Source organism: Anoplopoma fimbria, chromosome 9, assembly GCF_027596085.1.
Source record: "Anoplopoma fimbria isolate UVic2021 breed Golden Eagle Sablefish chromosome 9, Afim_UVic_2022, whole genome shotgun sequence".
Taxonomy (NCBI): domain Eukaryota; kingdom Metazoa; phylum Chordata; class Actinopteri; order Perciformes; family Anoplopomatidae; genus Anoplopoma; species Anoplopoma fimbria.
Window position 1 is genome coordinate 1,291,484 of NC_072457.1, and position 18,003 is coordinate 1,309,486.

General features: G+C 44.2%; 1 protein-coding gene across 4 annotated transcripts in view; it reads right to left on the reverse strand.

Moving 5' to 3' along the window:
- Positions 1-7,291: 7,291 nt before the first annotated feature.
- mgat3b (beta-1,4-mannosyl-glycoprotein 4-beta-N-acetylglucosaminyltransferase b) overlaps positions 7,292-18,003 on the reverse strand; it is a 59,952-nt gene continuing 49,240 nt past the window's right edge. For 3 of the 4 annotated variants that reach the window (XM_054605215.1, XM_054605214.1, XM_054605213.1), the window contains exons 2-5: positions 14,333-14,768; positions 13,168-13,829; positions 11,663-11,945; positions 7,292-11,516 (exon numbers count right to left, since the gene is read on the reverse strand). In XM_054605215.1, the coding sequence (XP_054461190.1) occupies positions 11,019-11,516; positions 11,663-11,945; positions 13,168-13,829; positions 14,333-14,767 (1,878 nt within the window). In that variant the 5' untranslated portion in view covers position 14,768 and the 3' untranslated portion in view covers positions 7,292-11,018. Of the gene's footprint in view, positions 11,517-11,662; positions 11,946-13,167; positions 13,830-14,332; positions 14,769-17,238; positions 17,343-18,003 lie in introns of those variants that run through there. The other variant, XM_054605212.1, reaches the window with a different exon arrangement.

The following is an 18,003-nucleotide window of genomic DNA, read 5'->3' on the forward strand; positions in this document are numbered from 1 at the left end:
CTTTTGTTTGTTTCTCATTTGTCCTTTTTTGTTCAAGGACAAGATGGACGGAAGGTTTCGGAGAAGTGGTTGTGTTTGTGAGAGGACGAGCAGGGCGCCTCCTAGTGGTCACTGCGAGGACAAGCCAGTGTGTGTGGACAAGGCCTAACCTGATGCTAAGCCCCGCCTCTTCAAAGCAGACTGACCAATCAGAGTGTAACGTGGTTTGGAGGATGGTTGAGTGGATTTAGAGCTCGTCAAGGTTAAACTTTGTGTAATAGTGAGAGATTGAAGGAGATGTATGTTTCTAAAATGTTAGTGGCATTAACATTAGCAGCGCACGTTAGCATAGCATTAACTAGCATTGGCATATCTATGCTATGCTAGCTACTGAAGGTATACAGAATGTATTGTAATGACTGTATCAGTGTTGTTCCTTCATTTCACCTTCTATCTTTATCTTTTTAACCTCTTTTCATCCTTCAAACTTTCTGTCGTGGAGTGAAGTTAGTGGTAGTGTGGGCTCCATGGTAACGTAGCTCTGATAGCTTGCCGGCTTAGCAGCGAGGGGGCGGGCCTTAGCCAGGCGGTCACACCTGTCTTCATAACACAACGATGGAAACCTGTTTCTGTTCCAAGTCTCTGCAGAAACAAGTTTCCGTGGTTTTGTCCTCTAATTACCTGGAACTTCACTGCGTTTGTATCGAGAGACACAATCCATTCTCAGAAATCTGCTGTGTCATTTTCTCATGTTCAACAGCCTCTGGCTTATTTTCTGATGCTGCTTAATGAAGCCGACACACAACAACACACACCAGTCATGATGAAACCCGGCATTAATAAACATCACAAATCATAACCCTGTTTAAGATACAAAACATTGCCTGACAAGCTAACAGTTACATCTTTTATCAAAACTAAAAATAAACAAATACATATATATCCCCCATATATATATATTTATATATATATACAGTACCAGTCAAAAGTTTAGACACAACTTCTCATTCAATGGTTTTTCTTTATTTTTATTATTTTCTACATTGTAGATTAATATTGAAGACATCCAAACTATGAAGGAACACATATGGAATTATGTGGTAAACAAATAAATGCTCAACAAACCAGAATATGTTTTATATTTTAGATACTTCAAAGTAGTTGAATGAGAAGGTGTGTCCAAACTTTTGACTGGTACTGTATATATATATATATATATATATATATATATATACACACACATTCAAAAAAAAAAAAAACATCCCTCCAATAAGGTGCAATTCATAGTTTAACAGGCAAACATACTATCTGCATTTCAGCATGCAACTTAAATAATAAGCTTTTTATTCAAAAGAGATCATCATTGTTGTGTTTTCTACATCTTTGTCAATTTGGATGAAAAAAGAAACGGAGGATATCGGTGATAAAAGTAGACAAAAGTAAGAACACACACAAAAAAAAGCACCAAACCAGAACCTTTTAGCTGTCAGACAGACACAGAACATTAAACAAAAGATGATTATTTTCTGCTTCCTGGGTTCCTCTCGGGTTCGAGGGCGCCGGCCAGAACCGGTTCTGAGTGGCTGAGCGACGACAAAAAAAAGTTTTTTGGCCACACAATGGCGAGCCTTCATAGAGACGGCATCTCACAGCGAGGGCACCAACAGAGCGGCTACAGTAGTCCGACTGTTTCACCAGAAGAGGACACAACCACAACCCGACCACACACACAAACAGAGGCCGCACTGTGAGTGTGTGTGTGTGTGTGTGTGTGTGTGTGTGTGTGTGTGTGTGTGTGTGTGTGTGTGTGTGTGTGTGTGTGTGTGTGTGCTGTTGTTCCATGCATTTGCAAATCCATGTGGGAAGGTAGGAAAATGAGTTATAAATAAAAACAATCAATATTCAAAAGTGGTTATGTGACGCGGTTTAGGTTGCAGGGAAAACAGGATGTCATCGACATAATGGAGCAAAACAAGATGGCCGCCACAGTGTGAAGTCCTCTTTACGGCGACAAAGGAGGTGAAAGATCTGTGAGGAGGAGTGGACGTCTATTCTAGTCGTGGGCTGAGACAGTGCTTACACACATTCATTCACATTCACACACACACCGCCTTCAAAAAGACATTAAATATCAAGCTGCCAAGTGGATGAAGTTACAAAAAAAAGTACAAAAAACCAACGTTAAATAGAAAAACAGACGGACAACCAAAACAATATTAAAACGGACGGAAAGACACGTCGATTGACTTCACACAATAAGTGCAAAACAAAAGCCAAACAATGGAGACCGTAAACATGGGAAGTCAGTGATTGTTACACCAGTCACTCCCTCTTTCCATCCTCCGTCTCAAACCTTTTTCCTCCCCCTTCCTTTCCTTTCTGAACCGCTGCTATCGTCTCGTATCTCTGTCTCCGTCTCGGTTCGCTTCGCTGAGTGCAACTAAGTTTCTGAGAATTGCAGGTAGACTTAAGGAAAGAGACGCTACATGGAAGAGAGAGATTTGTGGACACCTGAACATGACACCTATGTGAGATCATGGAACTTGGCTCCTCCCATTCAGCCGCAAGAGCATTCATTAGTTCATGTCAAAGGTGTTGGATGGAGTTGAGGTTCTTCCACACCAAACTAAGAGAACAACTTATTTATGCACCTTTATACTTTTGGCCACAACGGCATTATTAAAACAGGAAAAGTCCTCCCCCAAAAAGTAGAAAATACTTCTTACTGAGTGATGGGATCCTTCGTAAACACTATTCTTTGCCACAGTTGGGGCAATTTTGGTTATTTCTTTGGATGTTTCCTTTTCTCCTCTCTGCTGTTTTAGTGCACCAAGCAGGTATTTAGCAACATCCGATTCAGAATCTGATGAAACCACAAGGAAACAATCCCGATAAAGCAGATTGAAAGGTTTTGAGCCAAAAGCAGAAAGTTTGACATTTTGGGAAATGTGGTTAATGTTGTAATCTGTATATTTTCTCTCTTACCAGGAGTAGTATTTGGCGACGTGCATTTGCATCGCTGTGCGCATCGTGTTTTTGCAAGAGCGCCCTCTAGTTGAAAGAAATGTAACCGAGTGTCTGACGTCATTAGTGTTTTTATCATTGTGGCGATTAAAGCAGATTAAAAGTTGGTCATTTCGGGAAATATGCTTAGTTGCTCTCTTACAAGGAGTTAAATGAGAATATTGATACCACACCTGTGTCTGTATGCTAAGTATGAAGTTCCTGCCAGCAGCCAGCTAACTTAGCTTAGCATAAAGCAATGCTAAAAGCCTGATCAGACAGAGCGCTTTATGGTAACCTTGTGTTTGTTTTCGAGTGAAGCATTTTGCACCGTGCTTTTGCGTTGCTGTGCGCAATGCTTTTTGGGGAAATTCAACTTACTTTCGTTTTATGCACGTGATACTTTAATGGTCAGTACCGTTAGCTTCCAAAATGTTGAAAGTATTCCTTTAAATTCTTAATAAATAGTCAACAACCCTGCACCAAATCTAACAAAACATTGACAGAGTTGTTGTCCACATACTTTTGTCCATATACTTTAGCCTCACACACACACACACACGCACACACACACACACACACACACACACACACACACACACACACACACACACACACACACACGCACACTCACACACACATCTAGAGACACGTTGAGCGTCGCCCCTCCAGAGTCTGGTGACATTCTGATCTGCAGCCAGGTGTCGGCCTGAATGCGTCGTGTCACTGCGTCCATCTGTCTCTGCAGCGCCGCACTGACTTTCATCTTTTTTGATCTGCGCTGTCACAACATATGGACTCACCCGCCCCTGAAGCCAACAATCTGTCCTGCAACACACCGAGAGGCCTTATGTGCCCCGAATGACAAAACGCACACCTCTCTTATATCATAAATACCAGACGCATCTGTCAGACAAAGCGTGAGATGTTTACAGGAGCTTCATCACTCGTCATTACTGATGTTTCCACTTCTACATATGCAGCGCTGCCTCTGAACTCCTGCTTAATGTCATGTGTTTTCTCTGATGAATAGGAGCCCACTTCTATGTGCGATAGGGCAAAACATGATCCGTGCCACTTTGGCATGAGTCGGCTGCTTAATGAACAGAACTGAGCTGCGCCCACCAGATTTACTCATTAAAAGACCCCAAAACAAAAGGAAGGTTATAGTTCTCAGTGGTCGGATTATACACTGATTTAACACTTTTTTTAAAGCTGTATAGGATAATTTAGTTCTGGTTGGATTTGGCAAAATTCAAAGTATTTAACAGCAAAATCTCTTTTCTGTTACTCTGGATAATCAACAGAATATGAAGGTCAACAGGTTTCATGCGGATTATTACTTTAATAAAAAGTAGTTCCAAAGAAAACTGGACAAACACTAAGGATGCATTCACAGCCTTGTTTAGACCGACCGAACCAAACAATGGAGCATTTACTCCCTTGGTGTTGGTGTGACTCGGACTCTGGTGCAGACCAATCATCGGCTCTCTGAAGTCAGGGGCAGTTCATTTCTGGTCCAAACACCATTTGAACCAATCACAGGAAGCGTATCATTTATGTGTCACTCATTTCACTGGTCTGCCTCATTTCCCGCCACTATGAGAATATTTTGCCTGCAAGAGGGAGATTGTCAGCCACCAGTCCATTGTTTGGCTCCTTTTTCTGTACCCAGTGTAGCATGAAAGCATGGTGGAATTAGCTTGTTAGCTAACTAGCCAGCCGCTCAATTAGTAAAATGTAACAACTTTATACTTCATCCAAACACAGCGTAGGAAAGCACTGCAAATGTTCGGTAAGTTCACCAGTGTAGCACGAAAGCATGGTAGAATTAGCAAGCTAACTAGTAAGAGAGCACATCACACTTTTTGAGGATCGTACAAGGAGCCAACAACCAATAATTTAACAACATTTCCACCACATGAATTTTTATTTACAATTTCTGGCCTGTTTGAGTTTTGCCTTTGTGAAGGCAAACGGGACTAGTTGAAGACTTTTTCAATGCTGTAATACTTCAGTCAATGAAATTCCATTCACATCTATTGTCCATTGTTATATTTGAGTGTTAAAATAAAAGATTTGCACTTGTTTTGGTGCAACGCTTGTGGTTAGCAACACCCAGCTCTTTCCAATCTGTGGTGACAGATCGCTGCAGCTGTCGGCTCTAATGCGATTGCTCAGCTTTTGGAATGTGAATGCTTTCCGTCGCTAACACCAAGAGGAACAACAACATGTTTGCATCCGAGGCGACCACAGCAACACGGGAGGCGTCGGATGGGTCCTATTTCAAAAATCTTCAAAACTTCATTTCTTGGTTTTAATCTTTCAAGCTTGATTCAGCCCCGATGTGAGATGAGTCAAAACTAAGGAACAAGTGGTCTTTAGTGTACAAAGACGGCACACTTGGCACTTTTTTGTGTTTTACAAAAGACCTCCACACATTCCAGACACACAGACAGAGTAACCGCCCACAAGACAGAAACAGAAAGAAATGACTTCAACAACAGAGTAAAATGACCCCTCTTTCCTCCACACACACACACACACACACACACACACACACACACACACACACACACACACACACACACACACACACACACCTCCTCCTTGATTTCCGGCCTGCATGCCGCTAATGTTTCTTGGAAAAGATCAATCGGTGGAAGCCATGGGGGGGGGGGGGGCAGGACCGTGAAGGCATGTAAGCCCCGTAGACAGGCAGCCACTCTGCAAGAATAACAACAGATGGGGGGGATCGTGGTGGTGGGTGCAACACACATCTGTGCAGGACACACACACACACACACACACACACACACACACACACACACACACACACACACACACACACACACACACACACACACACACACACACACGTGCTGAATGCTGCAGACATGTGGTGATGGTTAGTGTGTGTGTGTGTGTGTGTGTGTGTGTGTGTAGTAGGCGGACAGGGATCGTTTTGATAGATCTGGACGGTCACAGACTTGGCACCTTGTCCTAAATGCTTATCAGTGTACTCGTCGTGGTTTGGTCCTATTCAACCTTTAAGGGCTGTTGTGTAATAATTCCTGTGGCTTTGGCTAGAAAATAACCCCAATGATGTCATAGTGATGTCATCAGGGCGAAATGTATTCCCTCTGTTGCAGTCACCTGAAGTCACCATGTTTACTCCCGACGGAGAGAAAATATGATGGAATTAAAACCCAAAGCTCTTATCTTTTGGATAATATTTGACCCTCCCGTTACAGTAAATCAACAAGCTATAACATCGTCAAGGTGTGTTGTGGTTAAAAGGCTGCAGCCATCTTCTTTCCAACTGCTTTATCGATTTTATGAATGATAATGACAGCGCTGCGTTTAGTCCGATGAGGTCAATGTCACGGCGTTATAACAATCTGCCAAAGTGTCCTTGAGCAAGACACAGACCCTCCTCAGACTCTTTGAATCCCGTACAGACGATGATGAGCCGCTCCCTTCATCCAAAACTTTTCATTTAACCGCCGCCTTGACTTCCTCTCGTCAAAGTGACAAATCAAAGCCGTTCGGTGGAAGCTTATTACCTCACGCTCTCCCTTTATCACGACGGGCTTCATCCAATAAACCTGAATAAACATGAACCGGGATCGTCTCTTTTTTGTTTCTTGTTTTCCTCTTTGCTCAGGTAAAAAGAAATCATAAAAATGTATTCTGTCTACGTTTCTTTGCTCTTGATTCAAACTGTCTGCTTGCTTGTAGAAGTTCAATCAAATCAATGAGAAACACTCACAAACCGTAAAAAGACAGAGGGAGAGGTGAGTGCAGGTTAATGGCGCTCACTGCGTTTGTGTGTGCCCGTGACATTTACCGGACGGGACGAGAGCTTTCTGTGTTTTTTCACTCGGGTCGGGTTCTGTGAGCAGAAAACATTTTTGTGTGTTTTTTCTCCTATCATCCTCCCTCACCTCCCACCTGCTATCACGGCTGATGACCTCAGCCTGCTACGGATCTAAGAAATGCATCAAGAGGGATCGTTGCCATGGCGATAACAGGAGCAACAAGGCCGAGAGACGTAACCCCGGCCCGGTCTTTCAGCAGGCCAGACACCCTTATCTGGCATGAGTCACTGTCTCTCACACACACAGGATTTTAGAAGTGCATAGCATACATGCAGTTATGCAAACACACACACACACACACACACACACACACACACACACACACACACACACACACACACACACACACACACACACACACACACACACACACACACACACACACACACACACATCGCCAGATGTTCAGCAGGCTGAGGGTTTCTCTGGTTAAACACAAACACTCCCCGCCCCGCTGATCCCACTTCTAAGATGATGATTAGCAGAAAAAGCAGAAACGTGGCGGCGTGAAAATGAGAATATGGTTTGTGTTTGAGGTTTGAGGGAATATATGCAATTTTGGTTTGTTTTGTTTGCACATCAAATTAGATACTTTAGCATTCGTCAATGATAGTTTTGCTAGAAAAGCTCTTTAAAGTGTTTTCTAAAAAAAACAAAGTGGTAGCGACCTGTCAATCAGTGTGTAGCCCCGCCCTAAAGCATCCCCTGCTTTATGGTCTGTTTGACTCTAAATGGAGCATCATTTACTAAATGAACATCATGCTGTATTGAAGAAGACTTGAAACTAGAGATTGAGACCATAAACTCATGTTTACAATGTTTACTGAGGGAATAAATCAAGAGAGAAGTAGAGTCATTTTCTCATAGACTTCTATACAACCAGAGGAGTCGCCCCCTGGTGGACACTAGAGAGAATGCAGCTTTAGGGCCACCAAATCAACAACCAAAAAAGCAGATTTAACGATTGGATTTAAACTCAAATGGTCCAAGAGCCTTCTTCCCCTCTAAAATTCAGCACCTGTTTTGTTTTTGTTCCATCAATCATTAGCTTTTTAAACGGCAGTAAATCCATTGTTGTCGTCTCCTCAGTCGGATGATGTCAAATCCTATTTACAGCTGGTCTCTGTGCAGCCCCTCTGGGGTTGGCTGGGATGGGTTGGATTTTGGCTCTGAGCACTGACACCAAACCCCCAACAGCTGCTGCCACAGGCCGCGCTGCCATCCGGGCATCACCGAGCCGACGCCACCAACAAGCACCCTGTCGGCTAATCTGCTCTACCCAACAGCCAGCGTGACGGACTGATGTGCTCCTCTGAACCTCCGTTACCTATCCGCTCGTTGAGGCTTTCATCGTACGTCTGACTAAATGATGAAGGAGGAGGTTGTGCTTTGACGTCTTGCTCAAGGACACTTTAAGCAAAGTGAAACAGGTGGGAAGAAAGAGCTTTATCTGCAAGTGAAATTCAGCTACAACATCAAACTTCAGGATTGAAAGTTTCATCCCAAACACTTTTCTTTCCTCTCGAGGCTCAGTTCACTTTGAAGCAGCGTAATGCCGAGGAAAACAATAACCGGCAGGCGTCGGAGGAAGCAGATGTTGGATGCAGTCAATCCGCAATTAAAAGAAAATTAGATGCAAGTAACTGCTCCCTCGCTCCCGTTACTCGTGCTGCTATGATTCCCTCGCCCCCGGACAAGAGCTTTAAACCCCGCCCGCCGCTGCCGTCGGCCCAAACGAGATCACCACGCTCATCCACAACAACACCGGTGGAGTGGGGATTGTTACATCGAGCCACATCGAGAAAGCACCCGAGCGCTCATGCCATAAATGTTCAGATAATAGTGATCTGTGGGCAACGGGGGGAAGGCATCGCCATGGTAACGGCTGGGGGGAGGGGGGACAAATGAGGCAGAGAGAAGGATAAATATATCTCTATTACTGAAACGATACATTCTTGTGAGGATTAAGAGGAAGTGGATACACGTGTGTGTGTGTGTGTGTGTGTGTGTGTGTGTGTGTGTGTGTGTGTGTGTGTGTGTGTGTGTGTGTGTGTGTGTGTGTGTGTGTGGGACAGTTAGAGAAAGAGCTGAGTGCATTTTGAAAAAGGAGAAGTGAATGTTTAGAGAAGAATCTAAATGTAAAGCTGTACGTGTTGACCCCTTAAGACATGCAGAGTTGAATTTGGTGCAGTTTTGGAAACAATACTTTTTGGATAAAAAAGAAAAGCAATACTGTGCTATGCAGCAACGGGGGCGGAGCTTCAGGGCTCTTCTTTTTGATTGCAGTTCACTTTTGCTGCTGGATGCTGGAAAAACTAATACGTTGTGTCTAGAAGGAAACCAAAAAGTTGCAAAACTCTGTCTCGATGGTCGGGGTCAGATATTGACCTTGAATGGTTGAGGTTGAACAGCGAGCTTTACATGTTTTTTGCAACTTTTTGCAAGATGTGTGACTGAAATAAAGGTTACAATATTTACTTTTGTGGCTGTGGAGTGAAATAATTGGTGATGTTCACTTCTCCCATTGGAGTTAATAGACCAGCCGTTGGTCTCTTAAAGGGGCAGGACAGAGGAGAAACCATGTGACACATAAACAGGAAGCTGTCTCTTAGTGGACCGTCTCCTTTCTGTCTCTGGGGGAAACCATCTAAACATACCAACGCTACAACCGAATACTTCTTTACTTCCCTGGAGTGAAGAAGTATTCGCTCCATGGCTCTGATCAGGCACAACACTAGCAAAAAAAACAAAAACTGTACCGCAGGGAGACAAAATAAGCCTGGTTGATGAGGATTAAAAGGAAACCAACACCAAACAAAACTGGAAAACACTTGGCGGCATAAAAAGAGAAAGTAAGACGACAGGAAAGCGACAGGAGAAGCTTGGAGTCATTTTCAGAGAGTGGGCGACTGACAGCAGAGGAGACCCACAGTCGGCATTGACCTCGTTTGAACGCTGCAGCTCCTTTGCCTGATGTGAACCCACCCACTCATCATAACAACACCCATCTCTGTCTCATTTCCTACACTCTTTAGTTTCCAAGGGAACAAACGCATCTCAGCTGCCGGTTGGACGGAGAGACGAACCCAGAAGAGGTGATCTTTCCCAAAAGTAGGTCTCGATTGTTTCAAACAATAACGGCGAGTCTGTCATCCGTCTCTGATGCCCTCGACTGGGGCTTGATTTATTCAGAGCTGTGCGTGAGCTCTGAAGGGACACACATTCACACACATTCAGCACACTCGTCTCTGAAACAACTCGTGCGTCAGCAGACACTGTGGGAAAACTGGGAACGCCGAGGGAGCTTCCTTTTCTTTTGCTTTTTCATCGTCCTCCCTCATCACTCCGTCTCTCATTCCCCATCTCCCCATCCTCCCCTGATGATTCCTTCTCGCTTTCTCTTTCCTTTCGCTGATCTTGCCCCCATTCGCAGCCCGAAACACCACGCAATTATGACACAAAGACACAGGCCACACACAAACAGAGAGACTCACAGTGTGAGTGCATGAGTGAGCCGAGTTCCGTTTCGTTTGGCAGTGGGCACTCCAGCGGGGGTTTAATAGGATTTATACTTTTCTACTGAGACCCGAGAATATCTGAACGTGTGTCTGTTTCTGGAAGGAGGTCACCAAGTATGACAGGAAGACAGGAAGAGAGTGGGAACACCAGACGGTACCCTAAACTTTAGTAAACACAGACAGAAAAAAAACAAAAAACGCCTCTTCGTTTCCATGTTTCTCGTCTCGAACATCCCCCTCTTTACCTTGAAGCTGCCTCATTTTCTGAGAAATGGCGAATCCAATCTGTTCGGGTGAAGAAAGAGAGGAGAGGGGCGAGGCTGACGGAAAAGGAGATAGCTAGGCTCCTCCCCCAAAAAGGGAGGGATGAGGAAATCTATAATTTTGTTTATCCAGTGGTTGTATCCTCTCGATGATCTCTCCGTAAATCCATGGTGGATGACAAGTTTCCCTTTTTAGACCCCAAAATAATATGATTTTTAAAGAGAGTTTTCATTCCCTGCAACATCAGTGCTGCCTGGTGGAGACACATGTAGCATCGCTCCAATGAGAGATGTAGTTCAGTACCGCTCCGCTCAGTGCTGAGGCCTCACTCGGTCCTGCTAGTTATGTCACGGATCTTCTTCCAGCCGTCCTCCTAGCCCTCACTCAGTCTGGACGCTTTGTTGTAAGGGTTCTCCAGGAGGTAGCGGTACCTGTCGTAGTGCTCCAGCATGTACTTGGGGGCGTACATGTGCTCTTTGGGGTCCACTGGGGGGTATTCCTGCAGGGAGCCGTCAAACCAGCCCCCCGTCCGGATCAGATCGCGGATGTAGTTGAGGTCGCGTTTATCCTCGTAGTCGCCCCACCGCGGGAAGTCTCCGTTCTGAGCCGACACCAGCTTGAAGTAGATCCCCGCCGGCGAGAAGCACCAGGAGCAGTGCCACCCGGCGAAGTGGAAGGGGCTCCCCACCGACCACTGCACCAGGATGTGGCCCGTGTCGTTCTCGTACTTGCGGAAGCCCGGCATGGTGTAGTACTCGCGCCGGCGGAGCTTGATGCCGTCGCCGTCGTAGACGCCGTGGAGCATCCCCACCGTGCAGCCCGACACCACCTCCAGAGAACCGAACTGCTTCCAGAAGAAACCATACAGTGACTGGATGTGGGGAGAGAAAAGAAACCTTTTCAAAACCTTTTCATAGCATAGAGCAAAGGAAGCTGCTTCAGAAACACTAAAACATTCATGCAAGACACAAAAAACGTTTGACGGACCACACGAACAAGACGAATCGTCGCTGCTACCTTGCGCATGTGGATAGCGAACGGCTCCGTCCAGCCGTCAAACAGTTTGAGGAAAACGAGGCCTTCGTGCGCCGGGATTTCGTCAGCGTCGTTGATGACGAAGACGTCGTCCGATCTGATGCCCGCCACCCTGGACAGGCCGTTGTGCGTCAGGTAGGTACGCAAGTAGTCGTCGGCGATCCAGCCGTCCTGCCGGCCGCCCTCGGGGAAGTGGTCGAGGAACACGTAGAGGATCTTGTGACGTATGTAGTCGTATGTACCGTTGAGGAGGAGCCGCAGGAAACTGGGGAAATTCACCGAAAAAACATTTAGAGGATTGCATAGAATTTATCATATGACATCTAACTATTTTCCAAAGTCGTGTCTTGATCTTTGGATGTGTTTTACCTTCCAGACAGCCATTGGTTTCCATTATTTTCCATATATGATACACATTTGATAGTTAACTCTCACAACTTGCATCAAAGTCTACAATTAAGATTTGAGCTGTCAAAGTAACCTGGTCGCTTTGAACTGCATCATTATTACTCCACCGCATCCTCCACAATGAATGTCGCAACTGCAATTCGCTATTGCATAAATGACCCTTGAACCCTAATATGACCTTAACAAAAAAAAATGAGACACCTGATGTTGACTGTAATGGATTACAATACTCAAGAGTTTCAAAAAACCTGCCTATTGATTTTCATTGTGCACAGAGCTCAAATGGAACCAATGACGCCCAGAACAGTAAAAAGAATACATCATTAATTAATGGAACACAAATATGAACGATGTTTTACAAATAAAAACCATGTGTCCATACAGCAGACTGACTGCAAGAACAACACAATTAACCTGTTGATATGCATAGCAGAGGAGACGGAGCCACGTTCATGCGATGTCACTTCCTATGATTGAACACACCAATCTTTCTCCCTCCAAGGCTGCACGCAGAGTCAACCATGTCGCTCTCCTAGTAATCTGCTGTAAAATTGCTCCCGAGGCATTTCATGTCATTTGCCAAAGGAACTTTGCTTTAATTGTTTTTCAGCTCACTGGTGCTCAAGGAGCGTGAAGGCTGGCTGTAAACAACAGCTGTAAACAATTTCTACTCAACGCATCGGCGGTGTCGCAACTTGGCAAAAAGACTTGGGATTTTGTGAAATTTTTATGAAAGAAAATGGAGCATGAATGGGGCTTCTACAGTGACCTCAAATAAACGGATTTATCTATGTTAAGACTTGATTATGCAACGTTTCCTCAAGTATGATATCTAACGAAAAGTTACACCTAGTTTTTCCTGCATTTTCCTACAAAAGCCAGCAACACTTGTCTATTTCCACTCAGTGCACAGTCTTAGCAAAATAAACTTCGGTCTTTGTAGGTTCATAGGTCTAGGAAACAAAACTACTTGGTAAGGTTTAGTAAAAGATGGTGAAATACTTAGTTAGGTTTAGCTCCGATCATTGTGTCAAACCATTCTACGTCTTTACTCCATCTTAAAGTTTGCAAAGTCTCACCTCAGGGGCCGTCTCTCTCCGTAGGCGGTAAAATTGGATTCACAAATTAGGAAAACATCAACCGCCTGTGCGAGCTCATGAAAGCGCACATGCAGCAGGTCAAACTCGTGGTTGACGTTGATGGCGTTGATGACCCTCCGCGGGGTTTCTCTGGGCGTCAGCCGCTCCTTGGTGGGCAGGTTGGAGTGGTACACCATGGTGGGAACCCCGCAGTAAGGTCCGTGCCAACCCGGCCGACAAACGCACTTCACCAGCCGTTTGCCGCCGCCCCTGGACCTGGTCTTGGCCTTCGGGGCGATGGAGGGCTGCTGCTGGACCTCCAGAGGTTTCCTTTGCCCAGCGGCTCGAGCACCGTCCCCTCCTCCGTTAGCCACGGACCCCCCTGATTTCCCAGAGTACTCCTTTTGGGTAGCCACCTCCGTCCCCTGTCGGAAACACAGGGCTCCTGCTTTGGTTCGCACAAAGTAATGTGTTTTGTCATCCTGGAGCTTGTGGTTGCGGGTGTGGAGGTCTCCCATTGATTCCAAGGGGTCAGATAACTGATTCTTGTGAAACGCGTCCAGGTGCTCTCTTCTCGCCAACGGGACCTCTGGGCGGTCGGGCCCTACAGGTTGGGCAGGGCGACTGGGGATCCGCAGGTTCAAATGGTCTTCAGCTCTCTCCTAAAAAGAGAGACAAAGAAGTTTAAAATAAACCACTGCAACCCCAAACATTTACTGAATTATTACTCCAAAGAATAGCAAGACATGTAGGGAGGTGTTAACATTTACAAACCTGAAAACAATCGATTACCGATCGACTACCAGTTTAATTCCACATGGATAACGGTAACAGCGTTGCTAATCTTGTGGTCTACACTAGCAGCTGTTAAATTCAGCATTTTATAATTCTACTACTGCAGACGGAAGACTTTCTTTTTCTTACGCTTATTTTGTTCTGCACAACTATTGTGAAGTTCACAAAGAAACTGTCAACAAACAAAAGCATAAATGCTCTCCAGTACGACAGGGACAACAACGAAACCGAGGAAACCAGCGAGAGACGTGTGATGACCAAATATATTGGCTCATCATCGAGCAAAACTTTTATTTTTAAGTCAGCGTCAACAAAAACGTTCCACACATTTTTCTGGTCTCCCTACACGTCATTGCTCAGTTTTGCTCACCTCATTCAGATCGCCTTCCCGCTGGTTCTCCTCCGGTTTCTCCCACGGGTGAGGAGGCGCCGGCTCCTCCCTCAACCTCATCTCCAGCCCGGCGTCGCCAACGATCCCGGGGCCTCCAACAATTACCCCGCCGTTCCCCATAGACATCCCTCCTCCCTCGACGCCCTCCGCGCCTCGAGCTTTGTTGTCCGACGGTCGGAGGACGGGTAGGGGCGGGGCCTCTTCAGGGGAGGCGGGGCTGAGCGGGGTGGCGCCCGCACCCTTCTCCCTCCAGAAGAAGCCGGAGACCATGATGAAGGACTTGATGTTGGGGTAGGGGGCGGAGAGCTCGCGGAGCAGGGAGACGTAGTGGAGGGCCTTGTAGTAGTGGAGGAAGGAGATGACGCACAGGCCCACCGTGCACAGCAAGAACACCCGATGCCGCCGCATTTTCATCCTGGAAAGAGAGGAAGAAACATGACATCAGAAAACTAGTTCCATGGTGGACCACAGTTACAGAAACATGAAAGCAACGAGCTCTGGGTTGTTAAAAAGCACAAAAAGAAAAAAATCAATCAGTGCATCCTTGCTTCCGTAGGAGCAATAGAACAAATGACAGGAGGAAGATGTCGACTTTAATCAAGTAGCCTTGATCCTGACTTTTCCCCTTTAAGCTAACTTGAGTGTGACATGTTTAACGTTTTGTCCTCTAACAACAAGAAATTATCCGAAGAGCCCCAAAAATTACTTAAAAACATGGGAAAAAATAAGATTTGAATTGATTTTTAGATGCAAAGGACCCGAGACTCTTGTTCTTCTGTATATGGATAACAGAGTTAGCTTGATTCGATTATTGATGATTTGATGTTAGTGTGGATTTCCACTTTTCCCGTGCTGGAGTCAAATTCTCAGACAGTTAAGTGAATTTATGATTGAATGTGCAACCTTAAAGGTGTCGCTCATGGTGACAAACCAAGGGAGAATAATAAACGGTAGGCCTGCAAACGACGATTTCTTTCATTGTTTTTTAATCTTTTGATTATATTCTCGATTAATTGGTCATTTGTTTGTTTATAAAATGTTAGAAAAATGGTATAATATGTCCATCGGTGTTTCTTAAAGCACAGGATGTTTTTTCCACAACTCAAAGATATTCAGTTTATTGTCACAGCGGACGAAAAGAAACTAGAAAGTATTCACATTAAATCAATTTGTTATCAGATTTAACTTCTTAGATAATGACTCAACCTGATTAATCCATTATCAAAATAGTTGAACATTTATTGAGCACTATCCTCTTTTATCCTGGCAGCTCTCGTTATTTGAGCGGATTACAGTTCCCCTCAGCTCTATTCTGCTGCTCACCGTCTTTCATGTGAATATTTTGGTTTTTCAGCCCACATCTTAACGACTTTTGTTTACTCTCACCGATCTCTTTGGAATGACTCACAACTACGGGTCGGTGTTTTCATTGAAAAGAGGTTCTTATAAACCCATTGCAAATTGTTGAACATGGTGGAGCATTTAGGAGCTAAAGAGACAAATGTTTTCTTTTGTAGTGAATATCAGATGGACAGAAACATGAAATCTGCTAATACGTTCTGTGATAATATGTCAATGTTTACAGCTTGTTGTTCTGTTCCCAACCTGATCAAATCAATTCATTCAGGTTTAAACTGAAAGCTGTAAAAGGTAAAGGTTGATTCTATTTGAAACGCAGATTCTTTTTTGTGGCCACAGTGAGAATCAGAGGCCTGTTTACGCTCTGGTCGGTTCTGCTCAGTGACTTGTTCATAATTTATGCTGATGACCGTGTCATTGATACATGTATTCCTGTATCAATATCATATAACATGAACTGCCTCCTTATCTACGTTCTGCCCGGACAACGTTCGCTCATGCAGATGATTAATGTTCGTACCTTCAGTGAGCTTTAAAACTAGATTATTTTATTAGCATGCACATTTTAAAAAACAGTATTAAGGATCATTTGAGCCCTGACTTTATTCTTTTTGACACAGAATTATTTTTTTTCTGGTTGATGCAATTTGCTTTGAGTCTGTCGTCTCTCTTATGTACACGTTTTTAAGTTTTTGCTGTTTTTCCATTTTCAAAAAGTGTGTGGTGCTTGTGTTACACCTTTATGCTGCCATCTTGAACAGGACCAACTTGTAAAAGATGTAAAAAAAATAATAAATAGAAATGATTTGAGCTAAATTCAAGCCTGAAGCTTTTAATCAAGGAAGTTAAGTGACAGAAGAGTGAAGCAGCTTCTCACGGAGGACTAAATGTATAGCAATGATCGTAACGTTCAAAGGTGACACAGACCAGATAATGATCCTGTTTGCACACATCTACATGTTCTCTCTCTTACAATAAAAAGTGGATTAAACGGAGCATTAAAGAGGACTTAAAGCATCTCATCATGGGCGTCCGTTTTGGCTCCCTGAGTGGGATTTCCTCTCCACCCTCGCTCATGCAGAAAACAGTCACAGAACGGGGGGACAATCGTTGCTTACGCAACACAAAAAAATGTAGATATCCGAAAAGTAAGGAAGCAAATGTGCAGGAAAGTTACAAAACAAAAAAACTGTCCAAGCAATGCAGATCAATGCGGATCTGAAGATTCGTCCCAAAATCTGAAAACGAAGTCATTACTTTGTCTTGGTTATGAAGTCCTGATGTAAAAAACAACTGGGGAAGTTTCATGGTGATATCAGTAAGTTATTATTTTTCATGTGCAAACAAACGGGTATTTCTGGAGCATTTGAGAATCCCACAAAGAAACGAAACACCAACCAGCTCACCAACAAACAAACCACTATTCTACTCACTACTGAAAGGTTTTTTCTGAGGCATTAGAGCAAACCTACTGAGCCCATCACCAAACCACACACCGTCACCAGTCCATAGAGGAGAGCACTTACAAACTGAGTAACCTCAGGCAGCGCCAGGCTCTTTTCAGTGGATTCAGTGAAGCCCAGGCAGCTCTGAGCCAAGACATGATGGTAGAAATGATCCCAATGTGTTCATGCCACCGGTCTACAGCTGCAGCCTTCCTCTGCGATGCCGCCTGTCAGATAATGCACATGGAGTTTAAAAAAAGGTCAATGTTGAGTTCTCTAATAAATGTGGTAAAAACACTGGAGTGAGAGCTCTGGAGGATGTGTAAAATAAAAAGAATGTGTGATGTTTTGGAGACGTGGAGAACAACGACTCAGAGCAAGTCGATTTTTTTTGCCACGTAATTCATGAAGAAAATAACAGTTACTAAAAAAATAAATAGTAGAAAAACACCCCCAGTGTGTAAAGAACTTTGATGCTGTTTTGCTAAACGTAAATGCTTCAGTAGAGATTTGTAACTTTACACAAATTAAGCAAATTCATCCTAACTTGTCCTGAACATGTTATGAAATTTTACGACAAGCTTTAATGGAGTGATAGAATCAACCTCACAACACTACACTGGTCATTCTGTTTGTCTAGAGAGATGAACTTGCAATTTTGAAACATGCTTTCTTGTTATTATATTATTAAATACATTTATTATTTTCTATTATTGTATGGAAACTCCTCTCCTCTCTATCGTCACCATGTAAATTCCCTTCTCTGCTTTGGCACAAACCCCATCTGATTAAAGCACCCGTCGCTACGGCGATAAGCTAGCCAATCAAAAACTGGGTTATTATTTC